Source organism: Atractosteus spatula, chromosome 1 (assembly GCF_055471065.1).
Source record: "Atractosteus spatula isolate fAtrSpa1 chromosome 1, fAtrSpa1.hap1, whole genome shotgun sequence".
NCBI classification, from domain to species: Eukaryota; Metazoa; Chordata; class Actinopteri; order Semionotiformes; family Lepisosteidae; genus Atractosteus; species Atractosteus spatula.
This window is the reverse complement of record NC_142706.1, coordinates 67862662-67880635: the sequence shown is the minus strand read 5'-3', so window position 1 is coordinate 67880635 and position 17974 is coordinate 67862662. Positions and strand designations below refer to the sequence as shown.

Sequence of the window (17974 nt, the reverse complement as noted above, 5' to 3'; positions counted from 1 at the left end):
GTGAAGATTGGAAGTAGAATTTTAATATCATTCCTAATAATAGGTTAATATCATTCCTATTTTTTAAATTCATTATGCTTAATTTTATAATAGTGTTGCATCTAATGGACAGGTGCAATGATATCAAATACTATTAATTAAATAATATAATTGCACTTCTCCGTCATATGAAGGTGCCTGCTCATTTAGTCAAAATGTGTAAATCAATGCTGCTCTCTTCTGAGTTTTTCCGATTTCTCTTCAGCTCAGCCATGAATCTGTGTGGATCTTGTGGGGTCTTGATATTTCCTGAGTGAATTTCATATTTGTTTCATATCCATGGAAGAAATATGACCCAGGGCTTCTTTAAAATAAACACTTCTCATAGAATAACCTGAGAGTAACACTTTTTCTGTTTTTATACCGAGGAGAAATAATAGCTTCTGACCTTTTTCAAAGGCACGTAATCTGTCCACAAAGGAGGGACATCATTTGGATAGCTTTAAGAAGGCTTTCATCTGCAGATAGTTTTCATATGCACAGTTTGCAGTGGAAACCTAATTTGATTTGTTTATTGGAAGTTGACATATGACACTTATTTTTCAAAATGGTAGGTATTTCACTTAAGTTCGTAATCATTTTGACAGTTTGTGTTTTGAGTTGAGACCCTTTGAACCATATGCTAAGCTGGCCAATTGAAGGCCAGGATAAAGAAAATCCTATTTTCTTTATCCTGTGGTATTTTAAAAATACCATTGTACAGTAATACTATTATAAATCCAACTCAGTTCTCACAGTGGTTAAAAAGAAAAGCTATGATTTGCACCAGTTACTGTGACACTAGATCCACTGCAGTATTTTCTGGTGATTTTGTGCCATTTGGTTACTATTTATTTATTTTCTGTCTATTAAATAATGAACAAGAATACATGAATGGTATAAAGATTGATAAATACTGGTGTAGAGTTTACTGATGACATAAACTACTTTTTACGAACTAACCCCCATTTTTCTTAATCTCATTTCAGGTATGAGTTCATAATGATTAGTGAAATTCGATGCTCATGGTGTCATTTAATTAGGAATCAGTAATAAACTGCGAAGTCTAAATACAGAGTAAATTGCATTTCTCAGTGTCACTGGTGCTCCTGACTAAAATGGAAGAATTTTCCTACGAATTCTAAATGGGAAGATGGTGAAATACAAATGCATGAGCGCGGTCTTCTAAAGTAAAATCAAAAATGTATAGACCTCACATTTGGGTTATTGATTTAACATAGTATCAGGGTGATATCATAGTGTAGATGTTCTAGGTCTCAAACCACTAATGTATATAAAGTCTTCTGCTGTATTTTTGTGCAGTTTGATGTCTGTCGAATCATCTTCCAAGTACAAAGAGATTGCAAGTTTCTAAAATGAAAGCAGCTCAAAAAGAAGGTCACCTTCCTAGTACTTTGGAACAGTGGAGGAGAAGCTTCATGGACAATTCACATTGTGGAATGTTTTAGAACACCCAAAATGCTGCATTAACCTGCTCTTTAGGATCTGATAGATGTGTATTTATCACATTTACCCAACCCTCAATGGATTTTGGGCAAAGAAGCAGATAATATGCAGGCCTACCTCTATTCAGATATTTTTAAAGACAATAAAAGGTTTTTGGCTTTTGTTATATTAAAAGCCATCCCATTATACAATAACAACAGAAAAGACCTAAACAATTAATAGTATTTATTATTCTAAATGTTATATGCATACTATGTTCCAGCAGTATGTCTGTAAAAGTTTTACTTTGTGAATCCAGGTGTCTTGTACAAAATATTGCTTTTTCTTTGTGTGAAGCCATCTTTTGTCTGGTTTTTGGATGCACAGTCTTGCTACCATTTCTTGTTCTTATCGGAACATCTAGAATGGCCACCAGCGAATGTCTATTCACTTGTCCGCTCTCGTCGTCCCCCACAGGCCAGCCGGCGACAACCCGACGCTGAGGAGGCTCACGATGATGAGGGAGAAGGGGAGACGGCAAGCTGTCCGCGGCCCCGCATTCATGTTCAACAACAGGGGGACCAGCCTGACCACGGAGGAGGAGCGGTTTCTCGATGCCGCGGAGTACGGCAACATCCCCGTGGTGCGCAAGATGCTCGAGGAATCCAGCACGCTGAACGTCAACTGCGTTGACTACATGGGCCAGAACGGCCTGCAGCTCGCCGTGGGGAACGAGCACTTGGAGGTGACGGAGCTGTTGCTCAAGAGAGACAACCTGGCACGCATTGGGGACGCTCTGCTGCTCGCCATCAGCAAGGGCTACGTCAGGATCGTGGAAGCTATTCTGAACCACCCCGCCTTCGTCACCAGCGAGCGTTTGACGCGCAGCCCCTGTGAGCTGCAGGATGACGACTTCTACTCCTACGACGAAGACGGCACCCGGTTCTCTCCTGACATCACCCCTATCATTCTAGCCGCCCACTGCCAGAAGTACGAGGTTGTGCACATGCTACTCATGAAGGGAGCTCGCATCGAGAGACCCCACGACTACTTCTGCAAGTGCAATGAATGCATGGAGAAGCAGAGGAAGGATTCCTTCAGCCATTCCCGCTCCAGGATAAACGCCTACAGAGGTCTGGCAAGTCCTGCTTACCTCTCTCTGTCCAGCGAAGACCCTGTCCTCACGGCTTTAGAACTGAGCAATGAGTTAGCCAAGCTGGCCAACATCGAAAAAGAATTCAAGGTACGTATGCAATTGATTTTCATCAGTTTGATATTTTCCTGCATCCTTAAGATTTGTAAGCATGCCTGGATTTGCTTTTTATTCTACAGTATGAGTATGAGCAGCTCCAGATTTTGCTCTAGAGCATGACCAGCAAAATGAAGTCCCCTTAAGATCGGATCATAGAGTGTTTTTGATTAGCCCTAAGATCACAGTGCTGTTTTACGATTTCCTTTCTCTCTACTTGTGTTTCTTCAATGACTTATTGTTTTATGTCCTGTAATGTATTTGCAAACTGTGTGTGTGTGTGCTGTCGCCACCAGGACACCCATAAAAAAGAGACGGCGCAGCTCAATTGCTTCTCCCTGGTAAATATTTTTAAATATAACTTTATGAACAGCCATTTGAAATGTTGAATGTCACAGTTGCTAATGCATCACCTACCAGAAAAGGATACCCTCTTTTTTCCTTCTAGATAGACCTTCTTCCAGCTTCAAGTAAATGCATTTTATGAGTCTTTTTACGTCACAGATGTCTAGTCATCTAATAGCTGAGTTTTCTGAGGACTAGTGGAAGGCAGTGGACAATATGTGCTGTGTGGCTTTTATTGTACTTTCAAATTTTCATGTTTTCTTACACTGCTGAAATGGTTGTCCTAAGGGCTGCCTTTCATCTTTGCTAAACAGCCACTTTTAAATTTTTTCCCATTTTTTTAAAAGCCATTTGCACGCTGATTGCTTTTCTTTGTCTGAGCTTTAAGAATGGATGTTGTTTCTTTAGATGCTGTGTGCATGTTGTTTTCGTGTGGCACTAATTATTTCCAAAGTCACCCCTTGTGGCATCATAAGGTCCTTTTGTAAACACTCACAGGTATCCATCAACTGCTTCTTTGTTTAATTCATTTTCACTTTGTTGCGTTCGTACACATTGTGCTTTGCTAAAATAGGAGTGTATTGTAAGATCAGGTCCTGTGTTTTCTATGCCTTACTTGTTACAAAGAAAAATGTGTGTAAAAGAGTTGACTCATTTAGGAGTTGAACCCTTCACCTGCCTGCAGTAAGAGATTCAAAGAGATCCACTCGTTTAAATGGTTCGGAATAGATCTGGCAAAGAAATTACATCCCAACATCACAAGGTCTGCAAGCCTTTGGTCTGCAAGCCTATTATTTATTATAATAAATAATAATTATAAACAAATGATACACTGTTTAAAAAGAGGAAAGCAATATCATACTAACCATGATTTTTTAAGTTGATATTAGTTTCACTTACCTGATACGGATTCCAGGAAAGAAGAATGCTTTGTGGATATTAGGCTCTGATCTTACAAGATTTCCTGAGCCAGAGCTCTGAAAGGGAAAGTAGTCATTCTGACACCACAGATGTTATCAGCCTGAGCTACAGTGAACAGAACTCTGTATTACCTAGGACCTGTAGCTGACATCTTTTTTGCTTCTGTTTTGCAGCACTAAATTCAGGGAAAAAATCAATTTTATAGAACTTGACCTACTGCTTCCAAGTTTCAGATTATTGGTATTTAACTCTTTGTGACACAGTGTCTGGTTCTTTTTTCTCTCAGCCCGGTGTTATTTCTCATGTTGTTGATAAGAAATATAGTCTAAAATCTAATTACCTTTATTACCGCCCTGTATATAGCTCATTTTAATCCATTATTAATGCGAAATATTTTTCTTCAAGAAAGATATTTGGGCAGAAGGATCATACGTGTTTATTTTCTTTCAGGAATGTGTAACTGCATGCTGTTAACCATCCATTTCAAAAGGAAACATTTTAATTAGGTTTGAATGATTTGTGTGAGACTGAATGATACTGTACGTACTGTAGGCCCTGTATGTCACTAAACAGGATATCTCAATACAGTATTTCAATATATGTCCTGTTAGGTTCACACAGACTTTATAAAGGTAGAAAGATCAGACTCAAATGTTTCTGTATTTCTAATCATGAGGAAAAGCAACCGATTCATTTTTGTTTCAAATTTTAATAATATGCCAGTCCTATTTTATTGTTCAAAATAAGAGATTACAACCCAGCAAATGAAAGTAGCAGAGCACGTTAAATTACCAGCCTGTGTCTATAGTCCTGTGGAAAAAGTCCTACCATGCACAGTGATACCACTGATTTTCTTAAATAAAACCATCTGTGCAGCTCGGTCAGAGATACGTTTTACTTTGATCCTGCTATTTTCCAGCTTTTGTCTCATCTTTGATTTAATCACACAACCTGAATGTATACATCTCCTCTCACGGTACTTCTCTAGTATTAGATTGGTCCTGTGACATTTCTCTTCTAATCTTTTAAAGATACTAAAGTCCATGGGTTAAAATCCCTTACAAGGGATTTTTTCAAAATATGACATTGCTCTGTTCTCTAAGTCACCAGTGGAAAAATCAATATTGGCATGAAAGTGTTTGATTTCAGGCATTGTTTTGATTAATTATACAGTAGTTTCATGAGTAGATTGATTAAGCTGTTTTGATTTCCTTTGCAAAACATTATATCAAAACAAAAAGTTTTAAAAATATTAACGTTAGTGACTATAAAATACTTTTTTGGAAGTTGATAATTTTTTTGAAGTTTAGAATTAATTTAGTTGTAGATGTCTACCAAGCAGATGCTATGCATAATATTATTGATAAAGTAATAATCATATAAGGATATGGAGAAAAACTGACCAATTTAATTAAAAATCAAAATGTTCTGTCACTAAAAGGATGCATTTTTCCAGTCCATTTACCTAAGGATTGTTAATGTGACTGTTTAAATTTGTTTCAAGACTTGTTTTTCTGCAGTAGAAACTGATAAATGGATGACTGTAGCCCTCACATATATTAGGTGCGCATATCTAAATGGTATGTGGGTACTGTTTTTAATTAAACTACAACAAATTAAAAAGAATATAAAAAGTAGTTTTTGCTCCTATATATCATATTTCAAAATTTCAATGTTCTGTTTGCACAGAGACAGTTGCCAAAAAGTTCAGAGAAATTTTCTTTTTTATAACGTCTATTATAATGTTATACGGGTGTTCTTCATACATACAGTATATATAAATATCCCTCATGTCAACAAAATTGTTATGTGTCAGAAAATGAAGAGTTCTAATATTTTAAATTGTGATTTCTCTGTCATTTTAAGGTTTTATGTATATCTGGATGTTGTTGAAATGGCTTACAAATATGAGTTCTGTCAGCTTTATTGTTCAGATATTGCTTTATTATTCTGTTAACTGAATAGGTCAATTACATTAATTAGCTTCCACCTTGGTGCAGTGTTTTTAAAACCTGTTCATCCACAACAATATTTAAATCTAAATCTATACCAAAAGAAACCACAGGAATAAAATGACAGAGTGAACATGTCTCACAAACATGTTGAGACTTTTGAAAAATTTACGACTAGGTCACAGCAACCCACAGCAGACTGCCAAACCGCACTGTTATATAGAGATAAAGAGAGAAAAACATCCACCCTTTCTGGTAAAATTACTTAAATCAAGATATTTATATCAATTGATTATTTTCCATGCATTCCACTTTTCTGCAGTCTTACATTAAATCTCGTCACAGTTCTTCTGCAACAGGATAGCCCTGAATTTTGTTTCCATTTCTGCATTCAAACTCGAGAGAAACCAACCAAATATAAAGCCAGATTTAATCCTCTGCCCTGTCAAATCTCATATATTAGTGGTTCAAAGATGACAGATAAATTATGAGCAAGGGCTGTGGTCCCTTTTCTCTAATTTCAATGACCAGCCACAGCTGAGGAACTTGACAAGTTACTTGCTGGAGTGAGGTAAAGGATGCTGGTTGTCTAAGGAGTCTGGAAACTGAATCCATCACTTAGTTGTTTGGTAAAAATGTGTATCTAGCAGCTGCTGCAAAGAAAAACAATGTTTAATCATTTGTGTCTATCTTAAATGAAACTAGTTCCACATATGTTTGCATGAGACAACAATATTGAAGGACCTGTTATTATAATGATAATAATAGTAGTGAGGAACAAGTAATAGGTTTAATCCATGCTGAAAAGTGAAGAAAGAAAACACAACGTTTCGACTGTGGTGCTTTCTTCAGGTGAAACGTTGTGTTTTCTTTCTTCTCTTTTCAGCATGGAATAAACCTACAGTATTAGTTGTTCCTTTGCAGCCTACGCTTGCTGACACAGCTACCCACCTGATAATAATCACATTTAGATAGCACTTTTCTGGCGAACATGGTAATGAAGCCAATTCGTAGATGGGGATTTTTAGGAGGCCATAATAGTTAAAGGCCAGGGGGAATTTGCCCAGAACATCAAGGTAACACCCCTACCTTTTTTGAGAAATGCCCTTGAATTTTTAATGGCCGCTGAGAGTCAAAACCACAGTTTTGTCTCATCCTTAGGATGACGTCTTTTTTATAGTATATAAATACTATACTAGGTGAGCGCCCATACTGGCCCCACTGACACCTCTTCCAGCAGCAACCTTAGTTTTTCCCAGGAGGTCTCCCATCCAGGTACTGAGCAGGCTCAAACCTGATGAGCTTCAGTGGATTTCCAGTTGTGAGTTGCAGAGTGATATACTGTATCTGCTGGATAAGGAAAGGTTACTTCATCTGTAAAAAAATAACATAAAATCAAATTTCTTGTCATGAATCCATTTTCAATATAGCTGCCTGTTACCAATAACAACATAAGGGGTCTTCTGCCCTTGATAAATTATAGAGACCAAATAAAACCCAACAGGATGCTGCCCTATGCTTGTCAATAAAAGACTGCCATAGAATACTAAATAAAGAACAAAGTAATACAGCAAGCATTTAGGAAGACTAATAAGTCAAAGAGTGAAATATATTTAATCACTTGACTATGTGCCGAGATGTAAAATGTATTAACTCTTTTCAACGAATCTCACAATTTTCAGAGGTGTCAGTTTAACTAATCTTCTGTCGTTAGCGCAAATGTTTGTTCTGTTTACTACTGGGTTCAATTTGCATTTCAAAGAGATGCAAATTTAAGGGAGCTGTGAAAGTCATGCCAGAGTCTCCTACTTGGACGTTATTCATGTTAAAAGCGCTTTACAAGACTGAGTAATTAAGCCACTCAGGCTGCTATTGTCCCACATATATGCGCACATGCTAGCAGAAGAGGATTTGAAACGCTAGAATTAAACTGGGAACAACAAATTCAGTGATGAAAAAAAAGCATTACCATATAAATAGACTCCTGCTTTGATATCCACACTGCCATTAATCTTGCCTTCTTTCTGCTATGTAAGCATTTTCCCTGCATTCGGAAATTGTCTGTCATCAGCTTTTACCAATGCTTTTCTTTTCCATTTAGAATGACTATCGCAAGCTTTCTATGCAATGTAAGGACTTTGTGGTGGGTGTTCTCGATTTGTGCCGAGATACTGAAGAAGTCGAAGCCATTCTGAACGGGGATGTGAGTGCAGAGCTGGAGGAAGGGCAGCACCACAGGGCTCTCCTGAGCAGAGTCAAGCTGGCTATTAAGTACGAAGTCAAGAAGGTCGGTATTTGCTTGCTGCACCTTGTCCATAACCCCCCACAGAAAACTTCACCCGCCAGACTTCAAAAGAAAAAAAAATACATTTTTCCCATACATGCCTTTAAAACTGGTTCAGTTAATTGTAACCACCTTTGGGTTGCCTTAAAGGGAGCTGAATAAGAAAAGTTGTTGTTTACTTCAGTCACGTTGAGTTAATGTCTATAACACCTGGCCTGTAGCAGGATAATTTTCCTGGCAAAGCAGGAAATTATAAAATGTGATATTCTCATATGTAGTTCAATTATCATCCTCTTTACTAAACAAAGTGCCTTTCAAAGTACATCTCAAAGCACTGTAACCCTTAAGATCTTTTTTATGCTCTTTTACTTTTAGAGAAAAAAAAACAGAAACCTAAAGTGATGGAGCAGTATTTACAAAAAAAAAGGCAAATATCCATTAATCCTTTATCAGAATGCCACCTATTCTTGGTAAGAATCACAGCAACCCATCACAGGGCCCAAGGCGGGACTACACTAGACTGGACGTCAGCCATTTACAGGACAGATACACATACTCAAGCGCACATAGACAACTTAGGCCCCAATTCCTAATTGTACAAACATCGAAGAGGTCGAAGTGGCACTCAAATGTAAATACTAATGAAAATCTAAAATAATTATGGGGTAAAGTGCCAGAAAAACTGTTCAAAGCCATTGCTCCTACTACTACTGGCCCCTAGGATAAGAACATAAGAACAGTTACAATCAAGACGAAAGCATTTGGCCTGTCTTGCCCATTTGGTAGTGTAACAATGTGGGAGTGGGAGAAGCCGCAGAGAGCATCGGTAAAAGGTCGACACCCCATCTGGGGGGGCGGAGGCACCGGTGTGAGGTTAGCGAAAACCGAAAAAGAACACAAAACAAAACAAAAATAGAAAAATGTGCTGCTGTGCACTGCGGCATCCAGACTGGACTTACACTATTTAACTGGGTCCAGTCTGGGAGACCAGGGAGAGCGAGGCCAAAACACAAAAATAAAAACTCAACCTGTGATAAAGGGTCAGCCTGCCCCGGCGGAGATGCACAGCCGGATAGGCGGAAAAAAAAGAAAAGAAAACGACGGAAAAAAAACGACGGCCTTACAATCCCCCTCTGGCACTGTCGCTGGAATGGTCCTCCCCTTCCGGGGTTCACTTGTCGCTCCGGAAGGTGTTCATCGCGTCTTAAAGGGCCCCCACAGCTGTGGCTTGTCATTAATTAGCCAGAACAGCTGTTGCGAAGGCAACACGTCACCCTTAATCCAGGGCTCTGCCTCCATACTTTACACCCCCCTGCATAATGCCACAGTAGTTATTAGTTAATTGATCCAAGGGTCTCAATTAACTTTGGCAACATGTCTCTTCCATTCTCACGTAACCCTTGAAAAGCTGTGTAAAAGACTGCCACCTGTTCTCAATTGTAAATGACCTGCCTTTTAATTTCCATTTGTCCTCTCTGGTTTGTGTTCCCCTGTTGATTCTAAAGATATTACATTGGGTTGTCAGTGCCTTAGAGGATTCCTGAATACTTGAATCAGGTCGCCTCATAGTCTTCCCTGTTCACCACTAGAAAGATTCAGTTCTTTTAGTTTCTCAGAGTAGGATCTTAATTCCTAGGAGACATTACACAGGGATATGTTTGTAACTCCCATATGCTAATTGTAACAGCCACTTTTCACACTCTAATGATTAAAATCCATCAAATTGCTTTAAAACCACTTCCAGAGGTGATGGATCGTTCTGGCCTGAAGCAAGTCCCCTGACCTCTCTCTGCCTGAAATGCACTGCTGGACTGAATTAAACAGTGGGAGCTCAAGAATATCTCAAAACAGCAGGTGTCGCTATGAATCATTGCACATTCTAAAATAGATGGTTGTGCAAATTCAGAGTATATCCCATTTGCAAACCTCTGTACCGGGTTCAGATTGCGGCTGCTTGTGGGTAGAAAATAAATTGCACTTACAAACAGTTCTGCTGCTTCGTTTGTTGTTGTTGATCCTGGGTGGATCAGTGACAAGGGTGGTTAGGACCACTTCCTTACAGCTCCTGCATCCTAGGAGCTCAGATACAGACTTGTGCCTGTGTGGAGTATACATATTAATTCGGTCAGAATCTCCAGTTTCCACTCGCTTCACAAAGACATGCTACTTGAGTTCATTGGCTGTTGTAAATTATCTCCCTGGGGATTTATCACCACAAGATAGGTTTCCCCACCTCATTACCCAACCATGAATGGAGAGTCATTGGTGTTGGGCATGGGGCTGCGTAGACCTGGCACTCTTTGAGAACTGTGTTTCCTGATTGGTTTGAGCTGAATAAGTAAAACAATATGATGAACTTTGAATGCATGCTTGCTTCAGGCCAATTCAGCGTGACTTCAGTAAGAAATGATCAATAATGTCTGTGCAACTACACTGGGTTACAAACTCCTATTCAAAATGATTCACTGCTGATTCACATTTTATGTGAATAAATTATATGTGATAATTATCTGTCTCTGGATTCAGATCAAGGGATAGGGTAGGGCATTATAATCAGAATCTGTTTAACCATGTGTAATGAAGCTTGTCCATATCATAAAAGGCTTTCAGAATGAATGATACACAACAGAACTCAAACTAATGAAATAATTTGATCTTTCTCTATTGTCCCTTATATCTTGTAATGTATATCTTAATATCGTATATTGTGTTTGCTTCTGTTTCTAATTGTTGGTATGACATCTTAGCAACAACGGTTTCTAAAAAGACTAGAAACTAGAAATTGATTGGAAGGAAGCATGCAGGGGAAGCAAATTAGCGTCACACAATGAACCTTACAAGTAGCGTTTGTTTTGTTTCCTGTCATTTAGCTCAGAGTAGTTTTGCTAGAATAGTGAATGCCAATTATGAAGGTAAAATAAATTAAGAATTAAGCAAAACACAGATGCAATAACAACAAAACCAGCAAGAAAATAAAGATGATACAATTGTCTTTTATCACTGGTTTAAAATACTGATACCCACTGTCATTATCCCAGCACAGATAATTGGTTGATTTTATCTAAAAGCCTACATTATACCCTGTAAAGGGACAAAGTGATGAGGTGTTGCACTCTACTAATTTTCTTGAAGCCTGTTTCTTTAAGTCACCCATATCCATCTCTGGGGATGACAAGCTACGGGTATTTACAGATTCTGAGAAACAGAATAAAGGGGAGACAGATAGGCCAATTAGTTGGATTAGTGACAAAGTGTGGAGACAGAAATCCATTTTCACTTACATTTCTTCAAAAAAGTGTCAGGCTTTTAGTTTCTATTCCCAGGAAGTCCGTTTCTCAAATAACACTACTCCACTTTCAGTATTTAAGTAGAATAATACATCTCTCATAGAAAATAAAGAATAAAGACTGTCCTTGTTATTAGTAGAATAACAAGCCCTGGTTATCTCTACAATAAACAGGGTTAGAAGTGCAAGGCTACACAAAAAATTCAGATTATTTCCTGAGTTCTGAATCTTTCCTACATTGTATTAATAGAAATACTGTATGTAGGACACTCATAGAAATTATATCTCAGCCACAAAGGCAATTAATTAACCTACTGATTTAATATAGAAATTAAACTCGGCCTCACCAAGTGAATATCACTTTACTCTCTAGAGGTGAAAACAGAGGTGTTCAGTCCCATAAAACGTGATCTACATCTCCAAAAACTGTACTGACCCATTTTCCACTGTCTACTTCCATGACCTTTTTTGTTTTTTTGAAATGTTATTTCGACGAGGGCTGCTGTCGAAGGAATCCTTTTTTTAGCCAAGTAAAGTCCATTTCCCAGACTTCACTAGAGCCCCAGTGGGCGAAGAGGTTCGATCAGTCCAGTGAATGCGATTGCAGCAGACCATTTTCACACACAAACCTACTCAAAATGCAAGTGACCTCATCTGTTTGCTGTCATGCTGGGCACAGTTGTTTGGAAGCTACAGATTATATGCAATTTTCCCCACATTAACTAACGTGTCTTTGTTTTGTCTTTGTAGTTTGTTGCTCACCCAAACTGCCAACAGCAGTTGCTGACAATCTGGTATGAAAACCTCTCAGGACTACGGGAGCAGACCATTGCTGTCAAATGCCTCGTTGTGCTTGTTGTTGCCTTAGGCCTGCCGCTTCTTGCAGTGGGTTACTGGTTTGCTCCATGCAGCAGGGTAACCATCCTCTTTTCAGTGTTACTTTTTCTCATTTCAATTGTTAAATACAATTTTCCACATCTGCATCATTACCATTGAAGATAATAATTCTTGACTTAATCAGATGAGTCGGTTGAAAACAAATTATCATTTAGAACAATAACTTGGCCAAGAAGCTTAAAAAGTGTGTAATGGGAGAAAAAGGAATATATATACTGTAACGCTTACGGCCGACAGGCACTGTGTAAGAGCCGGCGTACCAGAGCAGGTGACGTCACCGCCCTTCCCTGTGATAGCAGGACTACAGCTACTGGGCTGTAGAGAGATCTCTCTTTGGCTCACCGGGCTGGGTCCCTGCAGAGTGACGCGGGAGTCCCGGGTTCGAGCCCCGGACGGTGCGGGGCCGACCTGATGCGGCAAGGGCGCCCGCCTGAGCCCCCGTTGCGTTACAATATAGTATACAGTACATGAAGTGGATCTTATTGAAATCATACTAAGGAGGGAAAATTAAAGGTATAGTTTTTTTATACAAACATTTTTGATGCAATTAAAAAAAATGCCAGTAGATCTATTTTTAATTTTTAAAATAGACCTTTCAAACGACTATTTCTCCTGTGACTTCCATGACACTGTTACCCCTCAGAAGATAATCTATATAGTCCCCTCAGTCCAAAGGCTTCAGTTTTCAATTCCTGAACTGAGAATAGAGCAGGATGTGAAAATCCTTATTGGGTGAGCTGTTAATCACCAGTATCTTCTAAACAAAAAACAAAGGATGATTATATTCTATTTATGTTACTATGGTTTGATGGAAGAAGATAGAATGCCTACATACAACTCAACTTCACAGAAACAAATGAATGTAATGTGAAGACAAACCCATGTTTTGCATAATTATGTACAGACTTCTGTCAACAGATACAGAACGAAATGGTAACTATGGGACAAAAGTGCTAAATAGAGGAAATGAACTGTAATTCCAAGGATAAATGTTTCCTGTCGAGAATCAAAGCTTCCTACTGATTGCAGTTCAACATCAAGTCCCTCCTTATCAAAGAAACCAGGATGATACATCGTCAAGAAGCTGGGATAAAACAGAGACTTCCATTTGGCCCGTCTAGCTGATTTGGTTGGCAGGAGCTAAGTGATCCTAGGATCTAATACAGTCTCTTCCTTAAAGAAGCCAGGATGCAAGCTTTTACCAAATGGATGAATATGTTGTTCCAGGTTTCACACTGCCTTTAACAAGTTAACAAGCTCTTCCTTATCTCAGTTCTAAATGCACTTGCCTGTAGTTTCCACTTCTGACCTCTGGTTCCAGTTTCCCTGGTGGTGCTGTAGCAGTCTAATGGATTGAATTCGCCAGCAGCCTTGAAAATATTGAATTTGATCATTTTAACCTCAAAATACTTATGGAGAGAGGGCAACTGTCAAAAATGCCTGGAATAAGAACTATATCATTAACTATGGTCAACAGACCAATGATGAGGAATGTAACAGACATGAAAACATTTTTTGAACCTTTCAGGCACACAAAATAAAGCAAATAAGTTAACAAAGATGTATTGATTATTCAAAGGCCACGCCTAATCTTTTCCTACCCATTACTCACCCTGTTGCTGATTTCAATGCCTCATTAAATCTTATTATTTCACAGGAGGCACTACAGATCTACTAAATACTGATGTAATGAACTGCAGCTCGAAAAGCTTTGCCAAGACAAGAAAAATGAAAAATCTGAAATCGTTACTAAACCAAAATGATTGATTACAGAGCACTGGAGAGGAGTGTTATGGATACAATGTTTCAGTTTTGCTGCCCCAGGAAAAAGTCATGTATCAGCAGAAAAACAGAAGACCTATTTAAACGTTGAGCAGTGCTTAAAATAAACCATGAAAGCGTTGAAGTGAATGTTTTGGGTTGTGTTGTGGGTACAGAAACAGAAAATATAGTATTTAACATAATACCTCAAACAACAGGTCATGACAACTAAGGGTTAAAGCAAGGATAGCATTACATAGTCATGTAGCACCTTCAGCATGTGCAATTTATAATCTACTATGTATACTGTATATTGTACATACTGTATGCTTGTTATCGGGTTCTTGGTTAAAATGAGATATTATCAAACTAAAATTTACATTTACAAATTAAATCTATAGTAGACAAAGCAGCATAGTTTTAAATTTATTCCATGCTGAAAAGAGAAAAAAGAAAACAATGTTTAGGCCCTGGAGCCTTCTTCAGGTGTGAGGAAGAAGAAGAACCTTCTTTGTGTTTTTTTTCTTCACTTTTCAGCATGGAATAAACCTATTACTTGTTCCTTTGCAGCCTACGCATGCTGACGCAGCTCCCCACCTGAAATAGTTTTAAATTTGGTGACCACAGCATTCTTACATATGCAACATCAAAGCTTCAGTTAATCTGGTGTCATCTTCCTTTGCAGCTTGGAAAAATCCTGCGCAGTCCCTTCATGAAGTTTGTGGCCCACGCTGCCTCCTTCATCATCTTCCTGTGCTTGCTGGTGTTCAATGCCTCCGACAGATTTGAAGGAATAACCACTCTCCCTAATGTGACAGTCACCGATTATCCCAAGCAGATCTTCAGGGTGAAAACCACCAGGTTCAGCTGGACTGAAATGCTCATCATGGTGTGGGTTCTAGGTATTGAGCTAGTTCTAACCCTTAAAGCTTCTGCTTTCTAGAAAATTCCACTCAAATGTGATATCAAGCTATGGAAGCATTTCAGAGTTTAGTATGAAAGAATGTGCAACTAGCTCATGTGTTTGCCTTTTCTGTGAAGTGAAAGTGTTTTCTGGCAGCTGTCAAACAATACAACAGTTGTCTTGAAAACTCTGCACTATTTACAAAACATTTCACTTCCATTATTTCAAAATGACATTGTGTTCGTACGTTCCACATTTCCCTGAACCAGTCATTCAAAATTTAAGAGAATTTAAGAAATTACAGAAAAAATGTTACACCAGAAAGTATCAGAGTATGTAACAAACCCTTATAGAATTTAAGGATGTAAAAACGATTACTTATACAGTTGTGCCAGGTCTCAGTAAAATCTCATTTTCTTATTTAATAATTTACCTTTCACCCTGTTTGAATACAATGACATGGTAGTTTTTTTTAATTTAATTTAAGGAATTTAGTACTTTTTGATTTTAGTGGATGCCAAGCACAGATCCAGCATATACGACAGAGAATGGTTAAGTGTCTCTTTGAAAATATTTCTTAGTTTGCTCAAGCTTTCAATCATTATATTTTAAACCTACATGCAATTTTAGGCCTACTATTAAAAAGAATTGCAGCTCGGTCAACAAATCAGAGTTAAATATTTGAACACCTGCTCAGCTACTGTTGTGTGCTTGGTTTGTCTGAGAGTGTGAAGGCTGATATGAGTATTACTTATTATATAGTGCTACATCATATTGTCTTTAATAGAGGGCATTTGTTAGAGGGCATCTTAAAGATAAGTGAAACAGCATGTATCCTGCAATGCAATAAACTGAGATTTAATAGAACCAACCAAGAAAGGTTGGGAAAGAACCAAGTGCAGTACATGATTGCATTTTCTGACTTTTCATTTGCATACCATTTTTAACATTTTTAGTATTTTCTTCAGTTTTTTGTTTGACTCTTTTACAACTCTCAGACGTTTTCTTTAACTTTTCTTGAACATACATTTTGCTTGTAAAAGAAAATTACTTCCCTGCCTATTGTTTCTGTCTTCATGGTTCTGTGTTTCATGTTCTGTGGAGAACTGGGATTTTGAGAGATAGTTTAAGTCCTTCTCATAAATCCTTAAGAAAATATTCTGGATCTATTTAATCAGACTTTCGGATAACATTGCCTCCCCCTATTTGTTGATACAGACTTGACATGTTTTTAGATTATTTGGCATATGAAATAGATGTACTTGTAATACAAGTCTTGTGATGACTCCATTTTGGGTAGTGGGATTCTTCAGTTGTTGTTTCAAACAACAGAGACAACAGAGTTTTGATTAGAGCTCAGGAACATCTTCTTGAATGCCCCACTAATCACAAAATTTGGCACCTATCGTGACAAATCAAAGTTCAGTGGACAAACACATGCTAAATCCCATCACCACCCTGTATCTGCAGTGCTTCTAGACAGTAAATCCTTTCGTCTTTTCATTGCTGACCAATCATCTTGGTCAGATCACAGATGAAAGCAGGTCATTCCCAACAGCTTTCTGGTTTACGTAGTTGATGCAAGCACTTCAATTTTGCCCTCCAACTCAATCTCAGGTTCATGTGTGTGCATTTTCATAAAATGTGTTTGTTTAGTAAAAGCCAATGTTTGTATACTAATGTAATTTTAAATAGAATAACTGCTGTTAACCTTAGGGCAAATGTCTGGAGTATTTTCTTTCACCTGAAATAAATCTGAATCTATATATATTGACAGTTCCATATGCTTTTAAAGAGAGACATTGAAGCATTAAACAGTAAATCCCAGTAATACTAAGTGTGTGTATCAACTAGGGAATCACTGACCTTTCCAATAAAAACAACTTTTAAAAGTGGTTTTCTCTCACTAGGGAAATATTTCCTCAAGCAGAAATTTTAAAAATTATATTGCACAATGCCTCCCCAACTTTGTGCCTTTAATTTTGTGGATTTCTCATTTTCCCTGTCCACTGCATTTGCTCCACACTACACTCCTACTCAATTATAAATCCATCTATCCACTTTGGAAACGCTCCTTCCAATTTAGTGTTTAGCCAGAGCCTATCCCAGCAAGAAACAGGCACAAGGCAGGATACACCCTGGACAGGACACCAGTCTATCACAAGCCAGACACACGGACACGAACAGGGACACACTCACACTAGGACCAATTTTGCTAGAAGCCAATTAACCTATCAGTATGTCTTTGGGCTGTAGAAGGAAACCTGCACCCAGAGGAAACTTGCATAAACACAGGGGGGACCATACAAACTCCACACAAATAGCAGCCCCAGGTCCAGAATTGAACCCAGGGCCCCAACATTGCAAGGCAAATTGCAAACCACTGTGCCACCCTACAGTGTAAATCCGAAATAAAATTCAACATTTTTAAGCCCCAAAAGGCAACTGTCGCTCACTACCAATCACATGCCTGTCACTGGCATCAATACTTATTACACAAACTAAAACCCTTATTACAAGTAAAAATATAACATTGAACATACGTACGTCTCTTGTAAGAACATGTATGTCTCGTAAGAGACAAATGAGGTCTGACAAGGTGCGGCTTTGCACAGAAATAATCTTAATCTTTGATCTCTGTTCTTGTTTCAGGCATGATGTGGTCTGAATGTAAGGAGTTGTGGATGGAAGGCCCAAGAGAATACATTTTACAGCTGTGGAATGTTCTAGATTTTGGAATGCTCTCGATTTTCATTGCCGCTTTCACGGCCCGGTTCTTCGCCTTCCTTCAGGCCACTAAAGCTCAACAATATGTAGATGAGAAAATTCATGTCAGTGACCTCTCCATGGTGACACTTCCCCCAGACATTGAATATTTTACATATGGTAAGGAAAGTGTGTGAAATTATCA

The 17974-nt window shown here is 38.3% G+C and overlaps 1 protein-coding gene across 1 annotated transcript in view; it reads left to right on the top strand.

Annotated features, from left to right (window-relative positions):
- The window catches only part of trpc3 (transient receptor potential cation channel, subfamily C, member 3), a 31624-nt gene that overhangs the window by 5344 nt on the left and 8306 nt on the right, over positions 1–17974 (top strand). The window contains exons 2-7 of the mRNA XM_088917987.1: positions 1942–2707; positions 3010–3054; positions 8033–8218; positions 12252–12416; positions 14845–15061; positions 17716–17949. Of these exons, the coding sequence (XP_088774113.1) occupies positions 1942–2707; positions 3010–3054; positions 8033–8218; positions 12252–12416; positions 14845–15061; positions 17716–17949 (1613 nt within the window). The remainder of the gene's footprint in view (positions 1–1941; positions 2708–3009; positions 3055–8032; positions 8219–12251; positions 12417–14844; positions 15062–17715; positions 17950–17974) is intronic.